Raw genomic sequence first — 18,182 nt, 5'->3', positions numbered from 1 at the left:
GTCAAGAGATCAGGGCTAGATCCAACACCGTTTTTTAGCTCACTGCACCATCCCAGTTTCAGAACCTGGCTGTATGCAAATTAGTCTGTTCCTGTCCCAGTGCATGATGGGAACAGGGCAAACCAAACTACAAAAGCCAATTCTTACACTGGGAAGGAAACAAGCTTCCGGGGACCGGTTTCTGGCATTACAGCCGTCTTCGGCCCGGCTTGCTTGAATCCTGATGGTGCAATGAGCAAGGGACTCATCATGTCTGAGTATACCCTTCCACGCTTAGGGTGGACAAAAAAAATTTACAACAAGGGGTGGTGAGGGACAGAGTCTCTGAATTAATCAGAATACTCTCACCCAGTCAAGAGATCAGGGCTAGATCCAACACCGTTTTTTAGCTCACTGCACCATCCCAGTTTCAGAACCTGGCTGTATGCAAATTAGTCTGTTCCTGTCCCAGTGCATGATGGGAACAGGGCAAACCAAACTACAAAAGCCAATTCTTACACTGGGAAGGAAACAAGCTTCCGGGGACCGGTTTCTGGCATTACAGCCGTCTTCGGCCCGGCTTGCTTGAATCCTGATGGTGCAATGAGCAAGGGACTCATGTCTGAGTATACCCTTCCACGCTTAGGGTGGACAAAAAAATTTACAACAAGGGGTGGTGAGGGACAGAGTCTCTGAATTAATCAGAATACTCTCACCCAGTCAAGAGATCAGGGCTAGATCCAACACCGTTTTTTAGCTCACTGCACCATCCCAGTTTCAGAACCTGGCTGTATGCAAATTAGTCTGTTCCTGTCCCAGTGCATGATGGGAACAGGGCAAACCAAACTACAAAAGCCAATTCTTACACTGGGAAGGAAACAAGCTTCCGGGGACCGGTTTCTGGCATTACAGCCGTCTTCGGCCCGGCTTGCTTGAATCCTGATGGTGCAATGAGCAAGGGACTCATGTCTGAGTATACCCTTCCACGCTTAGGGTGGACAAAAAAATTTACAACAAGGGGTGGTGAGGGCTCTGGAAGACTGGGTCAGTGCGAATAAGGTTCTTCCGATCACCCAGACGGGTTTCAGGCCCGGAACCAATACATCATGCAACCTACTGGCGTTAAACCTTTTGGTAGATAAAGCAAGGGAAAAGTCCACCAAGCTGTACACCTGCTTTGTAGACCTCAAAGCGGCGTTCGACACAGTTCCGAGAGAGGCCCAATGGCAAAAGATGGCCAATTGGGGAATACCATCGAAGCTGCTGCGGGCCATCATAAATTTATATTCATTCACCTGGGTTAGGATAAAATTAGGCGACGACAACAGTACAACAGAAAAAAATCCCTACCCATGTTGGCCTCAAGCAGGGATGTGTGTTGGCACCTACCCTCTTTAACATCTTCACCGCGGATTTGGACAAGTGCATCTCGGAGATACAAAGCGACCCCCCGATGTTAGCCCACTATAAAATCAGGAGCATACAGTACGCAGACGACATCGTACTTTGCAGCCAGACCCCTTTGGGCCTACAACGTTCCATCATGAAGTTGCATGACTACATCAGTGCACAAGGGTTGCAAATTAACTACAAGAAAACGAAGATCGTCTGCTTTGCATCGCGGCCGGGGCGGCAATCTTTCAAATGGCACATTGCAGGTAATACAATAGAACAGACCCTCTCTTACAAATATTTGGGCGTAGTGGTCAACTCGAGGTGGACTCTAAAAGATCACCAATTATACAGAAAGGCGCAGGCTAACAAACTACGGTTTGCCGTAAATTTATTAAAATCGAAACTAAAATGTCCATCCAATTCACACCTGTCGAAGGTGATAGCGGCAAAGTTTTTACCATCCCTTACATACGGGTCAGAGTTATACAGGGGAAAAGACGCAAACTTCTTGAACTTACAACAATCAGAGCTGTTTAAATATATCTTTCAGATTCCGAGGTTCGCATCACAAGCTCAAGTTCGCCTGGAATTCGGGCTACTAAGTCAGCACCAAGTCAGACAAGCGGCCATATTAAAAACATGTTGGAAATTAAGAGCAGCACAAGAAGACACGCTGATGGGTCTCTGTTGGATTGAAATGAATAATCAGACAAAGGCGCGAAAAACGCCTGGAAAACTGTATTGGAAGATGCACTGTTAAACCTTAACATGGAAAAGGCATGGAACACCAACCAAACTTATGCGGTTTTAAAAAAATCAGCCAACGGTGTTGCAAAGAAAAAATCCTGGCTAATAGACAAAGTCGCAATAGCGGAAAAAAAACACGGTTGGATGGTGTTGGCCACATATAAGAAAAGGGCGCCGCAACCCTACTTAGTCAATCATAACACCAGCCATCCAAAAAACACTACTTAGTTTACGGCTGGGAACCTATACTTTAAAAGACCAGATTCCCGCATGGAAGCAAACTTGGCTGACTTCGGACTGAAGACTATGCGGCCAAGCGGAAGAAACAATGATTCATATATTGTGTATCTGTGCATCTTTGACAATCCAGAGATGCTACTATCTACTCCACATATTTCGTTTATTTCAAATTAGAACATGCCGCCCGGCGGTCATGTTAGCATTGAACAGTTTCCAGCTGCAGACAGCTTGCAGGGCCGCTAGATTTTTTCAAAAGGCTTCGCACTTAATACTGAACACTGAGAAAAAGGAGATCAACGGTACAAAATCGAAGGAGTGAAGCGCCATGAACAGAGACAATGAATTCCCGCTTTAAAAAATATTACCCACATAGACATTACAGAATGTTTTCTTTTTCCTTTATCTACTTACCAGTCTGAACACTCTCTTTTTTAATTTGTAATAATTTCCATGTATGCAAAAAATTGTAAAGGTTTTCATTAACTATATACAATAAAAATTTACTTAAGTTTGATACCAAACTTCTCAGTTTTCAGTATAGACATTATCATGCTGTGGAGTTCGTAATGACAACCTTCCAGCACCATATACTCTTAATGGCAGCACTGCACTTACAATGTCTAAGAATGGACTTAGTACTGTAGGTATGCAGGGCTCATGTACCTGTACCCTCACCACTGGTATAGTGCACCCAGCTAGAGGGGTGACTAATCTATGAAGGGCAGTGGGTTGTAGGCATGTCACACAGACATGTGTGCCATGTCGACTCTTCACTTTGTTCTGCACCAAAACATGCAGCCTGCAAAGGCAGTGTGTTAGTCTAAGGGTACAGGACCTCTAAGGGTGGCACAATACGTGCTGCAGCCCTTAGAGGCCTTCTCTGGTCACAGCGCCCTGGGTACCTGTGATACCATTTACCAGGGGCTGACCTGTGGCCAGAGATGCCAATTGGGTTTAGGCTTCAAAGCAGTTTTAGGGAAAGAACATGGACCCTGGGTACCTGATTAGCATGAGCCCAGGGCACACTCAGTCAAAGCACATCAGCAATTCAGCAAAAAGTGGGGGCAACCATGCAGAAAGAGGGCTCTTTCTCAAATGCAGGCTATCATTGTTCGCAGAGGTGCTCATGGTGGTGGCGGCTTGGGCAGTAACTATCTGAGAGCATGCTCCAGCACAAACCAGGGTGAGAGAAAGCAGTTGGGGATCCAGGATTTTAGCCTAGTTTCTAAAAGTTGCACAGGGTTATTTTCCTCTGAGACTCTGCAAATCCAACCAACCGGAGGTTATGCCTCCACAAATGATTTTCCGTGTCCTCTGCCCTACACTCAAGTTGATTCATCGTGAGGAGCTGCTTATGGACCGTAGACTTCAGTGAGCTTGTCCGCTAAAGTGGATACTCTGTCATTTTCCTCTGCCACCTGATTAGCCACATTCTGTAGACCTTGTCTGAGCAAAGTCACATACAATATCACCCCCGTATCTTGGTCTCCTCGGCTTCCCTTGAGGCCTGAATTGCCTGACCCTGGAATTAGGCGATTCCAAAGGGGGCTGATTGGTAAGTTTGTCCTGGGTCCCACCTCCGCCCAAAAGGGGAGCGGTAAAGCAGGGTATCTTGGCTTGGGCATTCAATATCTGGCCTCTGGCTTTGCCCATTGTCGTTTCGGAGAGTGTAGAGAGCCATAGGCTTCGCCTGTCCGTATGGGTACTCTGTCCGGCCCCGTGGTGGCGTCCAGCTGGAGTATCTGGACCTGATCCATGTGCCCTTTTCTGAAGTCCTCGTGATGTAGCACGGAGTCGGGCACTGGCCAGCATGAGCAGTCTATCTGCTAGCTGGTGTCTGGGAGGCCAGGTGGGTTCGGACATATCCCATCACTTATAGCCAGAGTAGACTGCAACATGTGTGTCCATAGGTGCCCAGGGAGGGATCAGGCGACACTGGCCCTTATTTGTGAGATCTATATGGATGGGAGATTGACTGATCCACACTCCCTTGCCTTCCCCAACTCCCTCCTCGAAAGCACCAGCGGCTCCACTCAATAGGTCCCTCAAGAAAGAGGCCACCAGTCTGCTCTCTCGATGTTTGAAAGAGCTGGTATTCAGAAGGGGAGATGACTCACCTCCAGGTGCATCCCAGAGTCAGCCCGGCCTGGCCCATGCAGCCCCTGTCCCCTTCAGTCCAGGCAGGAAAGGCCTGCCAGATTCAGTTGCGGCAGGACACTGCAGTCGAGGTCCTCCAGCAGCCCCTGGGATCATGACCGCACCTGCTCCTGGTCCAGAGAGCAGGGGGAGCAGCCCGACGACCGCAGCTCAGGCCCCGCAGCAGCCGAACAGGTCTAGGAAAAGGTAGCGGACTAATAAGTAAATTAAATGTGGCAATCCGATGTAGGCCAATTTTGCAATGTTTAAAGGAGTGATCACAAGCACTTTAGCAGTGCTTAACAGTGGTAGAGGGCACAGAGTCCTAAAGCTAACAAAAACGCTTCCCTTAATATACAGCTAACTTCAATATGACTGACAGCATTATGCTGCTTCACAAGGGGCGCATCAGTTAACAAAGTAGTACTCTTCAGTGCCCAGGGCTACAATGACTGTGCTTTTTTTAGGTCTCGCTTACGCAGCGCATGCGCGCTGCATAGGAGACCTCTATCCGTCGCTCTGCTCTTTTTGGAAGCACGTACTCGTGCTTGTGGCAGGATTCCACCTTGCGGGAGCGCGCCACAAGCACGAGTATGTGCTTCCAAAAAGAGCAGACTGCGCGCGCACCACACACCACTCCCGAGCTTGTTAATCAATTTACAAGAAGCTTTACGTGGGGTTGCCGCACGCGCTGGTTTGAGGTCCCTCTTCCCGTAGAATCGGTGCACGTGGTTTTGCTGCCTACTGTGCCCTTTTGAGTGAAGACTGCGCACGCACCACTCACAGGCTTGTTTCTTGTCTGGCGTTTTTCAGTACCAACAATAGGGGAGGCCCCTGCGGGGTCATCCCCCTCTTATTAAAATTCACATCAGCTCCTACCACCGGACCGCAGGTTTCCCACAATACCATTGCAGCTCTCAGCGCCCCATTGATGCACGGGCATTTGTCATTCATTCGCAAGCCTCGCGGTCCCGGGCCTCAAAGGCTGCAATGACAGAAGCCTCGGATATCATAAAAGACAAGAAGCCGTGCATTAAAGCACTCCCGGTAAGAGGAATGATGAATGTCTAAGATTTGAAGGAAACTCTGTTAATTTTATTTAGTTTGGAAATTAGAAATAGACAACACCGATTCGGGGTGGGGGGGGCTGATGCAACAAATAGAGGAGTGCTTAAAGGCATACAAAATGCTAATTGTATTTCAGCTGCTGGTTCCAAACTGCCGTTGTATTGATGCCTGCTCCCTCTACGGGGCTCCCTGCCGCCTGCTCTCCATTTTCACCTCCTCAAATAGTGTTTTCAGGTAGCACTTCGCCAATCTTGGCTCTGCAGATGGCCTGTCTCGTATTACAGCCGGGCCTGCCATTGGGCAGCGCTCAGCTTTAGGGCGGTTTGAACCTTGCCACTCTCCCCTCCGCCTCCCTCAGTCTCCTGGATGTAATTATGCCATGAAGTTGTTTATTCAGCGACGGCTGAACCAATGCTCAACCTTCTGGCGGAGACGTGTTCCCATAATGTGCACTCCAGTCTCTACTAGTCATTGATACATCTGTTTGGCGATGACCTGCAATTCGATACTAGGCGCACATGCAAGCTGCTGGGAATAAACAGCATTTCTTTCCTTTCTTGAAATATATATTTTTTTCCTTCTTGGAGTTAAATTGCCCAAATTACCGCCACCTCTCAAACAAGTTTTCGTTTGCTCTGTTTTTTTTAAAGGGAGTAAAATAGTGTGCCGCTGGTAATGTTTGGGAACTCGTGGTGTTACTTGAAATTTTACATTCTAAATCGCAGAATCCAATTTAGTGGCGTTTCGTAAGCCTGCTTAAGATTGTTGAAGTTCTCAGTAAAATGGATTTCTACTGCTACAAGTTTAGGGGTGGTGAAAAAACTATGCAGAATGCTCTGAGGAATCGCAAACTCCCAATCATTTTGCAGGTTACCTTAGATGTTACTGTGGGTAACCGTGGATAAATCTGTAAAGCTGTTTCTCTTAAAGGGACAAAGGAGATTTTTTAAAGGTCGGGCTCCCCTGATTAATGGTTTGTGTTGAAGATTTTCTCTAAAGGGTGAAAAATCTCAGTGAAAAAAGTAAAACCTGTAAATAAATATTTCATGTGCCGCAATTATTTCGGAAATATCAATACTCCCCTCCATGTCTATGAATAGCTTAGTATTTCCAGGACGACTTATGGGGTCTTTGCTCAGCTCTGAAAAGTTGGGAATCTACTAAGAAACGACTTGCAGACCATAAGATATCCAACTTGCTCGAACTGGTCTTCGTGAGCGGCCCCAGAAGGTATGACTTTACATCTGGTGACTGTGGTTTAAGTGTTGCTATTTGTTATTCATCAGTGTACTCGAGGACAAGGGGGATGGTGGCGAAGGATTAAATTTTGTGCATTGGCATGTTTTTGTGATGCCACTCTGTAAGATAGTCTATGAGCACAGCGCTCCCTGCCATGATATGGGTGTAGGTGGGAGGTCGATGGTTTGAAGCCAAGAAGGGCTTACTTATTCTTTTTATTTCTGAGGTCAAATAAAAAGATTACTGAGTTGGGTGATAATTTAATAATCAAGCTAGTAGTGCTGCTTGATCTGTTGTTTTACCTAGGACTCCTCAGCACTACCTTATCTAGTTGAGATTCATTGATTTTAAGTAAGTAACATCATGTTCCAAGTTACTTACAAAAGCCCGACTACAAGGAGAGATGCTCAGAGAGAGGCAGCTTCGGTCCTCTTTAACAAACATATACTAAATATAGCAAGCATTGGAATAGCCAATAGGTCGACAAATCATTGGCTAATAGAAACAACCATTAGCATAGCAAATAGGTCTCGCCTTTGTGACCTTATAAGTGTTTAGTTATCCAGCACAATATCTTTGGTGCAACAACATCAAGTATTGCATGGCTAAACACTTATAAGGTCCCAAAGGCGAGACCTATTTGCTATGCTAATGCTTGTTTCTATTAGCCAATGATTTGTCTATATTAGTGAGGGCCTGTGTTTCCAATAATCTTGTTGAAACTGACTTTACACTGATTTTCCATTCTTAATATTTTTGGGGGGGGAATACTAACATGCATCCAACCCGTTTTACCAAATGATGTTACAATGATATAGTACCTAAACCTGCACATTAGTTTAGAATACCTTTTGATTTTTTGTGTACACTGTGTTAAAAGCATAGATTCCTCAATCTTGCATTCAAGCATCTGCAAGCATTTGCATCTAATCGGAGGGCATTCTGGGAGATTTATAGGTAGCCCCATGATATTAAACTTTACAAATGTGTGTACACATTTTTATACTGACAGTAGTGCACTTCCAGCTCACAGCATTTCTTTAGAATGCTTTCCCTAATAATACTCTGATGAACTGGAACTCAGTATGATCAGAATGTTCTGATCGTTCTCAGTTCCAGATCTTTGGTCTCAGCACGAACACATGCAGTATACGATCAGAGTACTCTGTGTTTCCGACTCTCACAGCATAACCTATTGTGGAGGATGTGTTGGCATCCAATGATTAAGGACGCGCTAGGGTGTTGAAGAGGTCTTATTTGTGAACGACGACAAGAAAGTGGCTCAATTGATCACCTGTATTTTTCTTTCATCCGAGTATGTACACTTGTCGGAATGATTGAGCTGTGCTATGGTGTATTAAAATTGACGACCCTTGCCTGGATACTCCTGGATGCCTTGAAGAATCCATATGTTGGCGAAATGTTATGGCTGCCTATTTCTTTGCCTATATTTGGAATGAAGAATGGATAATAAAAAAACACACTAAGAGAGGATTTATAATTTTTGTTTTATTTACATTGGTATCTACTATCACATTGCCATAAAGATTAGTTTCATTGTTGCCTCTCATGTATGTATAAATGTTTCTAATGTGTGACTAATGGTATCTGGTCATAAGAGGTGGGCCATTGTTCCATTCCCTACATACAGTCACTATATCAGGTAGTGCAGCATTGAAGTCCCAGGCTGCCATAGTCTTCTCAGCTCATTTTTAGGTCTCGCGTGGGTGTGGCAGCGAAGCTGCTCCGCCTCCGCGAGGGATATTGTTCGAAAAAAAATTCTAAAGGGGACTCTAAGCCCGCCCCTCTTTTCCATTGGGTAGCGTCAGCGTTTATGGTAAACGCTGGCTTCCCAATGGAAAGGAGTGTTTTTGGTTGCCACCCTGTCCGTTTTCCGGACAGTCCCTCCAGACACCATGGCCTGGTTTGTGGCTGTCGTGAAGACTTTTCTTATCTGCTTGTTTATTTTAACAAGCAGATAAGAAAAGTGTTCACGAAGCAGACGAGCCGCGGCGCACAGGCATTCCAAGGGCGCCTGTTCCGAGCACTTCCCTTTTCTCTCATCTGATGGGCCGTCACTCGCGTCTTCTGTTTCCTCCCTCCCCTCGGTACTCTACACCCTCACCCCACTCTCTGGTGTTCCCCCCACCCCCTCCCTCCAGTGCTGTGTGGGGCGCAACAGCGACAGCTTGTTTACATATAATATACAAATATAATTTTGTTTTTATTTGTGGTTGCCTGACACTGTATATGTTAACTCAGTGCAGACAATTACCTAATGCTGTTGACTGTGTTGTGGTAGTTGTCCGTTACATCAGCAGCCCTTCATGGTGGTATTGACTTACGCCAACTGTGTGGGCGGTTGTGCATCTGTGAAGGCTTCCAAGATTCATTGTGTCACTTGCACACAACTTTGTGTGTGAGTCGGCCCAGGGGCTGCCACTCGGGTTGGGTGTAAACCTAGAAAGACGTAGTATATATCTGGGCCAGGGAAGCAGTTGTGTGACCCCGCCACAATTCAATTTAGTGTAGTGCATTCTGAGGTGTTCACTGCCTTCTGTGCACACTCAGGGCCCTGGCAGACGGTGCACGCACACACTGGCGCGTGCAGTGGCGAGCTCCAGAACAATGCACAGATTTTATTCAACATTAACGGCATAGTATTGAGCTGATGTTTTATTCACGTATAATTCAATTCTATATTTTACCGAATAAATTTGGGCTTAGCTGTCGTTGAGCTCCGTGTAACCTCTCCTACAAAGATTAGTTGTTTGACCAGATCATAATTAAATGACATTAACAGCGTATTTATTAAATATATTATATCTCCACGTGAAATAGGCGTGCACTTCTAATAGAAATATTTCAAGAAATGCGAAGGAATTTAAGAGTAGAACTATTAGTGTGAATATGTAGACAAATCCTGAAAGGTTTTTAGTGTCAGATTAGCAAAAGGGTGCACAGCCTACTGTGGACGCATTAAAGTATGTCGCGTTGTAAAGAGGTGGTGCAACTGGGTGAGTGGAAAACCTTTAGAACAACTCGACAGATAGTAGAAAACTACCAACTAGAGGAATAACAAGAGTACCCTATGCACTCACAAGAAATCAAAAAACGTAATGTCACATTCATAAGACAGTATACAGATAAACAAAGCAACAGAAAATTGTAGGGAACTCCTGTAGGAGAATAGTCCGATGAAGTCTTTTATTGTGTTAGACAGCCAGCCGACACGTGTTTCATTGCTTACGTGAATCCTCGGGGCTATCCGTGGCCGTATTCAACCAGGAGGTCGCTCTGCTGGTGATACCTCCGACCCAGCAGGGCCCGTAACCTTGATTGTAATAATACAGGGAATAAAATACAGATTCCAGGTTGCCTTCGGGATAGATAGCGCCTTGTGAGCGCACAGAAGATGGGGGGGATTTGCAAGCGTGTAGACATCCGAGGAATTCCGAGCAGCCGTTCCTTTGAAATGAAACATCCTCGCACCTGCCAAGGTTGTGCCCACCCTGGCCCCTCCGTGCCCAACCGAGAAACCTCTGCATGTTTCGATCTGCGTCGCCCCCAGTCACACACCTCAAGAGCCCGTTCCTAGACCTGGGCGTGGCTGTGGGTCACCCACCTACTGCGTCATCATGGGGGCAGTGAGAAAAGGCCCTACACCCTGACACTGAGGTGCAGTGCAACTCACCCCTCCTACGTCATGTCATCATGGGAGCAGTGCTGTGCAGTGTCCCTGAGAGAAGGCCCTACACCCTGACACTGTGGTGCAGTGGGACTGCCAACCCCGCCCCCCTTCCCATTCCCCCCGCCAGCGTCTTCATGGGGGCAGTACTGCGCACTGTGCCTAGGAGAAGGCCCTACACCCTTACACTGTGGTCACGGCGACTCCCCCCCTCCCACGTCATCAGGGCGGGTAGTGCTGCGCAGCATCCCTCAGAGAAGGCACTACACCCTGACACTGAGGTGTAGTGCGACTCCCTGCTGCGTCATTAGTGTGGGCAGTGCTGCGCAGAGTCCCTAAGAGAATGCACTACACTGTGACACTAACACTATGGTGCAGTGCGACTCCCCCTTCCCACATCATCAAAGGGAGTAGTGCTCCACAGTGTCCCTGGGAGAAGGCCCTACACCCACAGCCCGCATGATACACTTTTCCCTTGGCATATACAGTCCCTATAGTATAGTGATACCATAATATTGATGTTGTAAAAAAAAAAACATTAATAAAAGCCATTACCATTTACAATGCCAATAGCTCACACTTGTATAAATGCGATGCAATACATTTCGCATTTGCAAAACGTTTGGCTATTAGCATTTTAAATTACAATGTCTTATATTTGTTTTACACAAGAAAAAAAAAAACAATGTCATTTACAATGTCAATAGCTCAAAACAATGTCAGTGCGAGACCTATTGCATTGTAAATGCTTATTCATATCACTTGTTGCTGTGATTTTTTTAAAAGGCTTACAACATGTTAACAATGTATCCAACAGAAGAACACGTTACTTACCTTTGGTAGTGTTGTTTGTGGCCGAGATTATAACTGCAGATTCCTCATCGATCCTCTCTGCTTTGTAAATTTGACCCCATCCATTAAGAAAATCACAAGCATAGGAATCTGCACAGTGGTCAAAGCCAATTTGCTGTTGGGGCTCTGCATCTGGTGGTGTGGACAGCCTCGAAAGCAACCGACAACGCTTGGGAGTGGCGCCTATATTGGCATTGCATGTCATTTACAGAGAAGAACAGTGCAGAGCTACTTACTGCTCAAACGTTTCCAGATCCAGTCTGATGCCCGGGAAATATTAAAAAGGTGAATAATCTGCTGTTTGGCACATTCTCTACCAGAAAAAGTGCTACTGAAGGTAAGTATCTTGTTTGTCTCAATTGTGCTGACTATCTTATTCTGCTGTTGCTTTGTGTTTGTACATTAAAGTTCAAAATGACATGGAAAGGAGCCAGCTAAGCAGCTGATTATTGGTACTTACTCTACAATTGTTTGCAACTTGCGTTGTGACTCAATGTATTCAGGTTCATTTGATTCAGTTTAAATGCTATGAATATATGGATGTATAGGTCTAATTGTGGGTGTGATTATAATTTGTACTAGGTGTACTCTGTCTTACTGCCACCCTCCACCATTCTGCTGGATGGGTGAAATGAGGACGGATGGAATAGTTTTGGTGGTCTATCCTTAAAGAAGACCCCACTGTCAGACATTCACTAAGCATGCATGGTCCGAGCTGTGCCATGCACGTTTTAATTTCTCCGTTTTAATTTCACAGGGAGTCATCAGCCACCGATTGGTATTCCAGCAGGTGGGCCAATACCTATGGACAGAGGACCAGGTAAAAAACATCCATTCCATTTTCCCGGCAGTAGAATAGTAAAATGGCCAGGAAAAGTGATTACATTTCTGAAAATATTATTAGCATGTCAAACACAATGCCCTCATCCTAATATTACCCATGACCATAGAAGAATAAGATCCACAAAACATCAATGTATGTTTTCATTATCTCCTTGTAGTTTTTTAGGTCTCGCCTGTCGATGCGCATGCGCATCGAGCAAGCGAGACTATAGGGGCTCATCGACTCTTTATCTAACTTGCAAGGAATCGTGGCGATTCCTTGCAGTGCCCGTGACTTTTAAGCTCAATGCGCATGTGCATTGAGCTTAAAAGCGCGTGCACAGCCGCCCGCATTCCTCCGACACCTTTGAAGTGAAGCTTAGCTTTACTTCAAAGGCCCGGCTTCTTCACACCCACATGCCGCTCTGCCCCGCTCCGCCCCCTCCCCTGAGTCATCCTGCCTGCCCTCGACGTTCCCCCCGCCCCCTCCCGCCACGCAATGCCGAGAGCTTGTTTTCTTTCTTTTGAAATAGCTGTCTTTCTGACACTTGATAATATTGCATGTTGTCAATCTGACCCTATGCTTGCCTGTTGGTTATTTTTTTAATTTAAATTACGCGCAGACCTACGAAAATGCACCCTTTTACATTAATAGCAGTCAACAAGGGCGCCCGCCCCCTCCCTATCCCGGGCGCCGCTTAGGTTTCAGCGCGGCACCCGCTTTCACTTTTAACACGGCGGCCAGTCAACAATGGCGCATGCAGCTCTTTTCTGTCACGCTGTAAACATTCAAATTATTTGACTCCAGGAATTCCTGCCCCGGCCTGTTTAGACTCCGAGCACTCTCTGGTATGACAGAAGCACATTTTATGTAGTTCGGCTGAACTGCCGCCGCTCCTCCAGCTTGTTTCAGAAGAGTTGCCTTCATGCATTTTAAGTGCGTTGGCTAAAAGTGCACGGCATAGTTTTAGTTTGCGGGCAGGTTTTCTCATCTGATGCTCTTTCTGCTGTTCACTTTGTCCCATGCAGTTTTTACCAGTGTGCGCATTAAAAATAATGATGTTTGTCTGAAATGCAGCCGCCGCTGCGCTGTGTTTGGGACTGGCCTCGGTGCTGCAGATTAGAGTGGACGTGCTAATCAATTGCCCGTTTGAGAGGAAGTCATCCCGTGCCTTTGCATAATCCATTTACATATCCCCAGAAGGTGCCCGATGCCTGGATTGTGTGCTTCCTGTTGTGCGGGGCCCCAGGGCCCTCTTTCTGCCATTTGTTCCCCTTCAAGAGAGTAAGATAGCGTGGGAATATTTGGAGCTCTTCAGGTTTGGGGCCCAATGCCACTCCGTGCTGGTTCTCCTGGCGTCATGTATGTCTCTCTCTGAAACATGCCAAGGACAGGCTGCAGGCTCTGCAGCTTGTAGTGCCTCGTTTTGTGTGGGTAGGGGAAGGGTTGACCTCACTACAGTGTTTACCACAGTTAATGAAGATCAGATGGGAGAGTACACACAGAGCAGCTCTCTGGGCCCATTCTGAGCCACGTACTAATGGACACAAACAATGCATCCGTGACGTTCGTCTTAAGGCAGCCCTATTATACTAAACCCGCCTTTTCTTGACTTTTTATTTTCCTAAACCCATATTTTGTTAATTAAAGGTGTACATTTTTTAAAAAGAAATGTTTGCAAATTTTTTTTCATGTAAGGGCCCACTGTTCTCACACTGCTTCTCCCAGCGTTCTTTGCATTCACGTTTGAGAGAGGCTCCTCTGAGACCGGTAAGTGCATACATGGATCTATATAATGCGTATGTAACTCCAAGTGGTGCAGTGAAATATTTTAACTCCTCCACGGGGAAGAACGCATTGTGTTCTCGGTTTATTTTTCCTGACACGAAAACTTGTTTTAGAATAGGGAATGGAGTTTTCGCTTGCCCCTGCCTCTGCCGTGCTCTGTTAGCAAACACTGCACATAGAAGTCACGCGCCGGATTCCTTCGCATTTCCTACTGCTAGTCAATGGCTAGTTTTTGTTTTACTTAAGGCAATATTACTTATTTCTTCCGTGGTGTAGACCTTTCCTGTTAGGGGCTTTGTTGTTCTGTGAGGACATTGAGTAATCGTGCTCATTGAAGACGATAGCAATGTTATAGCTGTTTGAAGAGCACCTGGAATGGCTCGCCTGCCCACACACGGTGACTGTGGGGAGGGAAGAGCTGAGCCTCCCTACTACAAGTGTTTAGATGTATCTGCTAGAGGCTGCCAAGCAAACTAGCAAGGCTTAGAGTACGATGGATGTTGTCTGCCACTCAATGTATACTTAATGTGAACATTTGCTATTAGGTCTAGGTTTGCAAATCACAGCGTTCCCCGTTTGGCCCCATGGCGCCCTCACCCTCACACCCCCTCTCACCCTCACTCACTCACCCTCATACACCCTCACACACCCTCACTCACCCTCTCACCCTCACTCACTCACCCTCATACACCCTCATCAGCATAGCATAACAAAACATAGCATGGTATAGCAAAAAAAGCATAGGATACACAAACTCACAACCCTTTCACCCTCACCCTTGCTCTAACACTCACCCTCACTCACTCACCCACCCACCCTCACCCACCCTCACTCACCCACCCTCACTCACCCACCCTCACTCACCCTCACCAGCATAGCATAACAAAACATAGCATAGCATAACAAAACAAAGCATATGATAGGAAAACATAGCATAGCATAACAAAGCATAGCATAACAAAACACAACATACCATAGCATAACAAAACATAGCATAACAAAACAAAGCATAGCAAAACAAAACATAGAATAGTATAACAAAGCATAGCATAGCAAAACAAAACATAGCAAAACACAACAAAGCATAGCATAACAAAGCATACCATAACAAAGCATAGCATAACAAAACATAGCAAAACAAAACATAGAAAAACACAACAAACCATAGCATACATAACAAAACATAGCATAGCATAACAAAACACAACAAAGCATAGCATAGCATAACAAAACACAGCATAGCATAACAAAACAAAGCTTAGAATAGCATAACAAAACATAGCATAACAAAACATAGCATAACAAAGCATAGCATAACAAAGCATAGCATACCAAAACAAAGCAGAGCATAACAAAGCATAGCATAACAAAACATCTCATAACAAAGCATAGCATAGCATAACAAAACATAGCATAACATAACAAAACATAGCATAACAAAACACAACAAAACAGCATAGCTTAACAAAACAAAACATAGCATGGCTGAACAAAACATAACAAAACATAATAGCATAGCAAAACACAGCATAGCATACCAACACAACAAAACATAGCATAGCATAACAAAACATAGCATAGCAAAACAAAGCATAGCATAATAAAACACAACAAAGCATAGCATAGCATAACAAAGCATAGCAGAGCAAAACATAGCATAGCATAACAAAGCATAGCATTGCATAACAAAACATAGCATAGCATAACATAGCATAGCATAGCAAAACATAGCATAGCATAACAAAACATAGCATAGAATAACAAAACAGCATAGCATAACAAAACAAAACATAGGATAGCAAAACAAAACATAGCATAGCATACAGCATCACTCAGCACCAACACAGCATCACTCTGTGGCACCACAACATCACTGAGCTCCACCACAGCATCAATCTGTTCAACCATTCAACAACAACTGGTTCAAATATGTTATCTCAATGTTTCAAGCTTTATTACAAATGTAACAAAAAAAGTTAATATTTGACATATGTTCTTGGATTTTCGTCACAATAAAATACACTGAACATAATCTTCACAAATGTTATTTACAAAAGTTTAAGCTATTGCCATTATAAATTACAATGACTTTTATTTAAGTATTAATTATTAAAAAAATTAAAAGCCATCGTTATTTGTAATATCAATACATCTAAGTCACGTAAATACAAAACATGTTGCATTACAAATTCTATAGGTGTCACATTTGCGAAAGTTATAACTATTGGCATTGTAAATGACAAAGCTAATAATTTAGCTATTTTCAAAAACAACACATAAATAAAAAAATTGTCATTTACAAGACCAATAGCTCAAACTTTCTAATGCGAGACCTATTGCATTGCCCTAACTCACACTCACCCTCACTCACCCTCACCCTCACTCACCCTCACTCACCCTCACTCTCACTCACCCTCACTCACCCTCACTCTCACTCACCCTCAACCCCTCACTCACCCTCACTCACTCACCCTCACTCACCCTCACCCACCCTCACCCACCCTCACCCTCACTCACCCTCACTCTCACTCACCCTCACTCACCCTCACCCTCACTCACCCTCACCCTCACTCACCCTCAACCCCTCACCCTCACACAGTGCAATAGGTCTCGGAGCATTTGAGTTAGAGCTTTTAGATTTGTTTATGGCTTTTTTTCTTTGTAATTCTTTAGCATTGCCTACAGGAAACAAAAATGCTAAAGATTTTTAAAAAAACCCCATAAACAATTCTAAAAGCACTAACTCTAATGCTGCGAGACCTATTGCATTTCCAATGCTTGTCTTTTGAATACACAGTAAAGTATTTTTTTAGTGATCATCTTATTCTCAAAATGTTGTGTGCATTAGAATAAAATCCCCCAGGAAGCAGATACAAATGCTAATTTAATATGGAGCATCCTAGAGAGTATATTGCTGTAACTTAGAAGTCTGGATTCATAGATAGAAACATGAAAAAATAACACTTGTGTTTGTTTTAAACATATTCACATTAGTGGGAAATTGAGAAAGCAATGCTGAAAATACAGCAACAGAGAGAATGAGCATTGTATGTTGAGCTACAACTAAGATGGACGCCAGGGGTCCTATCCTCCCAATTTGTTTTGTAGTGCGATTCAAAACTGATATACCTGAAAAATTATTGTTGCTTCTTGTAGGAATTACGGGGGGAGGAAGACACTGGTGATACAGACGTGACTGTAGGATTTCCCTTGTCTTTTTTATTATGTTTTGTGGATTTAACAGAGGGTAAAGTGAAAACTAGCCAGGGAACCACAGTTTTCAGGGCTCCTCTCCTGTCCCAGATGAATATTCTGTGTCCTTGTTGATGTGTTTCTCTGGGTCGTTAATTCACCACCTTAGGAGGTCTGGAGCCGACAAGCCACTCAGGCCACAAAGTTTGGATTGGGGAAAGAACAAAAAAGAAACAGGTTTGTTTTAGACTTCAATAGGTAAGCTGAGTCACCAATTCCCAGTGCCACCATCACCAGTTACGGTGTGTGCCCAGAGGTGTTTGGGGGAGTGTAAGGATATAAGGGGCAGTAAATCATATGCCCCCGACACATGCTCTTGTGCTTTATTTGGTTTTATATATATATAATATACTTTGGCTGCCCTTCACTGGCTTCCTATAAAGAAAAGAATCCTCTTTAAAGCCCTACTCTTTTGTTATAGGATAACTTCTGCAAAAGCTCCAGAGTATTTGAAGGACTTGGCCATCCCCTATCTGCCCCAAAGAGCACTTCGCTCTATGGGTATGGGTCTCCTTACAGTTCCTCGTGTAAGAAGGGCCAGGATGGGAGGCCGCTCTTTTCGGGTGTTGGCAGCCACCCAATGGAACAGCCTGCCAGCTGTGATCAGACTAGCCAAAACGGAAATTATGTTCCGGAAACTTTTAAAAACACATTTGTTTGCCCTCTAGGGATGGTTGTTTCTGCCCTCTTGACTCTCGCTCCACAGCGCGGGGATACGCCGGGATGGTGTCACCAGGCGCTTTATAAACCCCTTTATTATTATTATTATTATTATTATGCCCTTGTGCCTCCCCACCACCCTCACCAAAACAACCCCCTGGAGGGTTCTTACCTTGGGCTACGACCCGTCGGAACCCGCGGCGTCCTCTCTATTCCCTTAGCCACTGGGCTCTATCACCATACAAAAGGAGCTTGCTTCGCCTCCTTCTCCACTCTCCGGTTTGTCAGCAGCGGACCCTTTCAGCCAGTCTGGCT

General features: G+C 44.9%; 1 protein-coding gene across 4 annotated transcripts in view; it reads left to right on the top strand.

Moving 5' to 3' along the window:
• CSTF2 (cleavage stimulation factor subunit 2) overlaps positions 1 to 18,182 on the top strand; it is a 315,444-nt gene that overhangs the window by 141,500 nt on the left and 155,762 nt on the right. For all 4 annotated transcript variants that reach the window (XM_078688415.1, XM_078688417.1, XM_078688414.1 and 1 more), the window contains exon 8: positions 12,102 to 12,164. In XM_078688415.1, the coding sequence (XP_078544541.1) occupies positions 12,102 to 12,164 (63 nt within the window). The remainder of the gene's footprint in view (positions 1 to 12,101; positions 12,165 to 18,182) is intronic.

Source organism: Lissotriton helveticus, chromosome 4_1 (assembly GCF_964261635.1).
Source record: "Lissotriton helveticus chromosome 4_1, aLisHel1.1, whole genome shotgun sequence".
Taxonomy (NCBI): domain Eukaryota; kingdom Metazoa; phylum Chordata; class Amphibia; order Caudata; family Salamandridae; genus Lissotriton; species Lissotriton helveticus.
The sequence above is the reverse complement of the archived record's forward strand: the minus strand, read 5'-3'. Positions and strand labels throughout refer to the sequence as shown.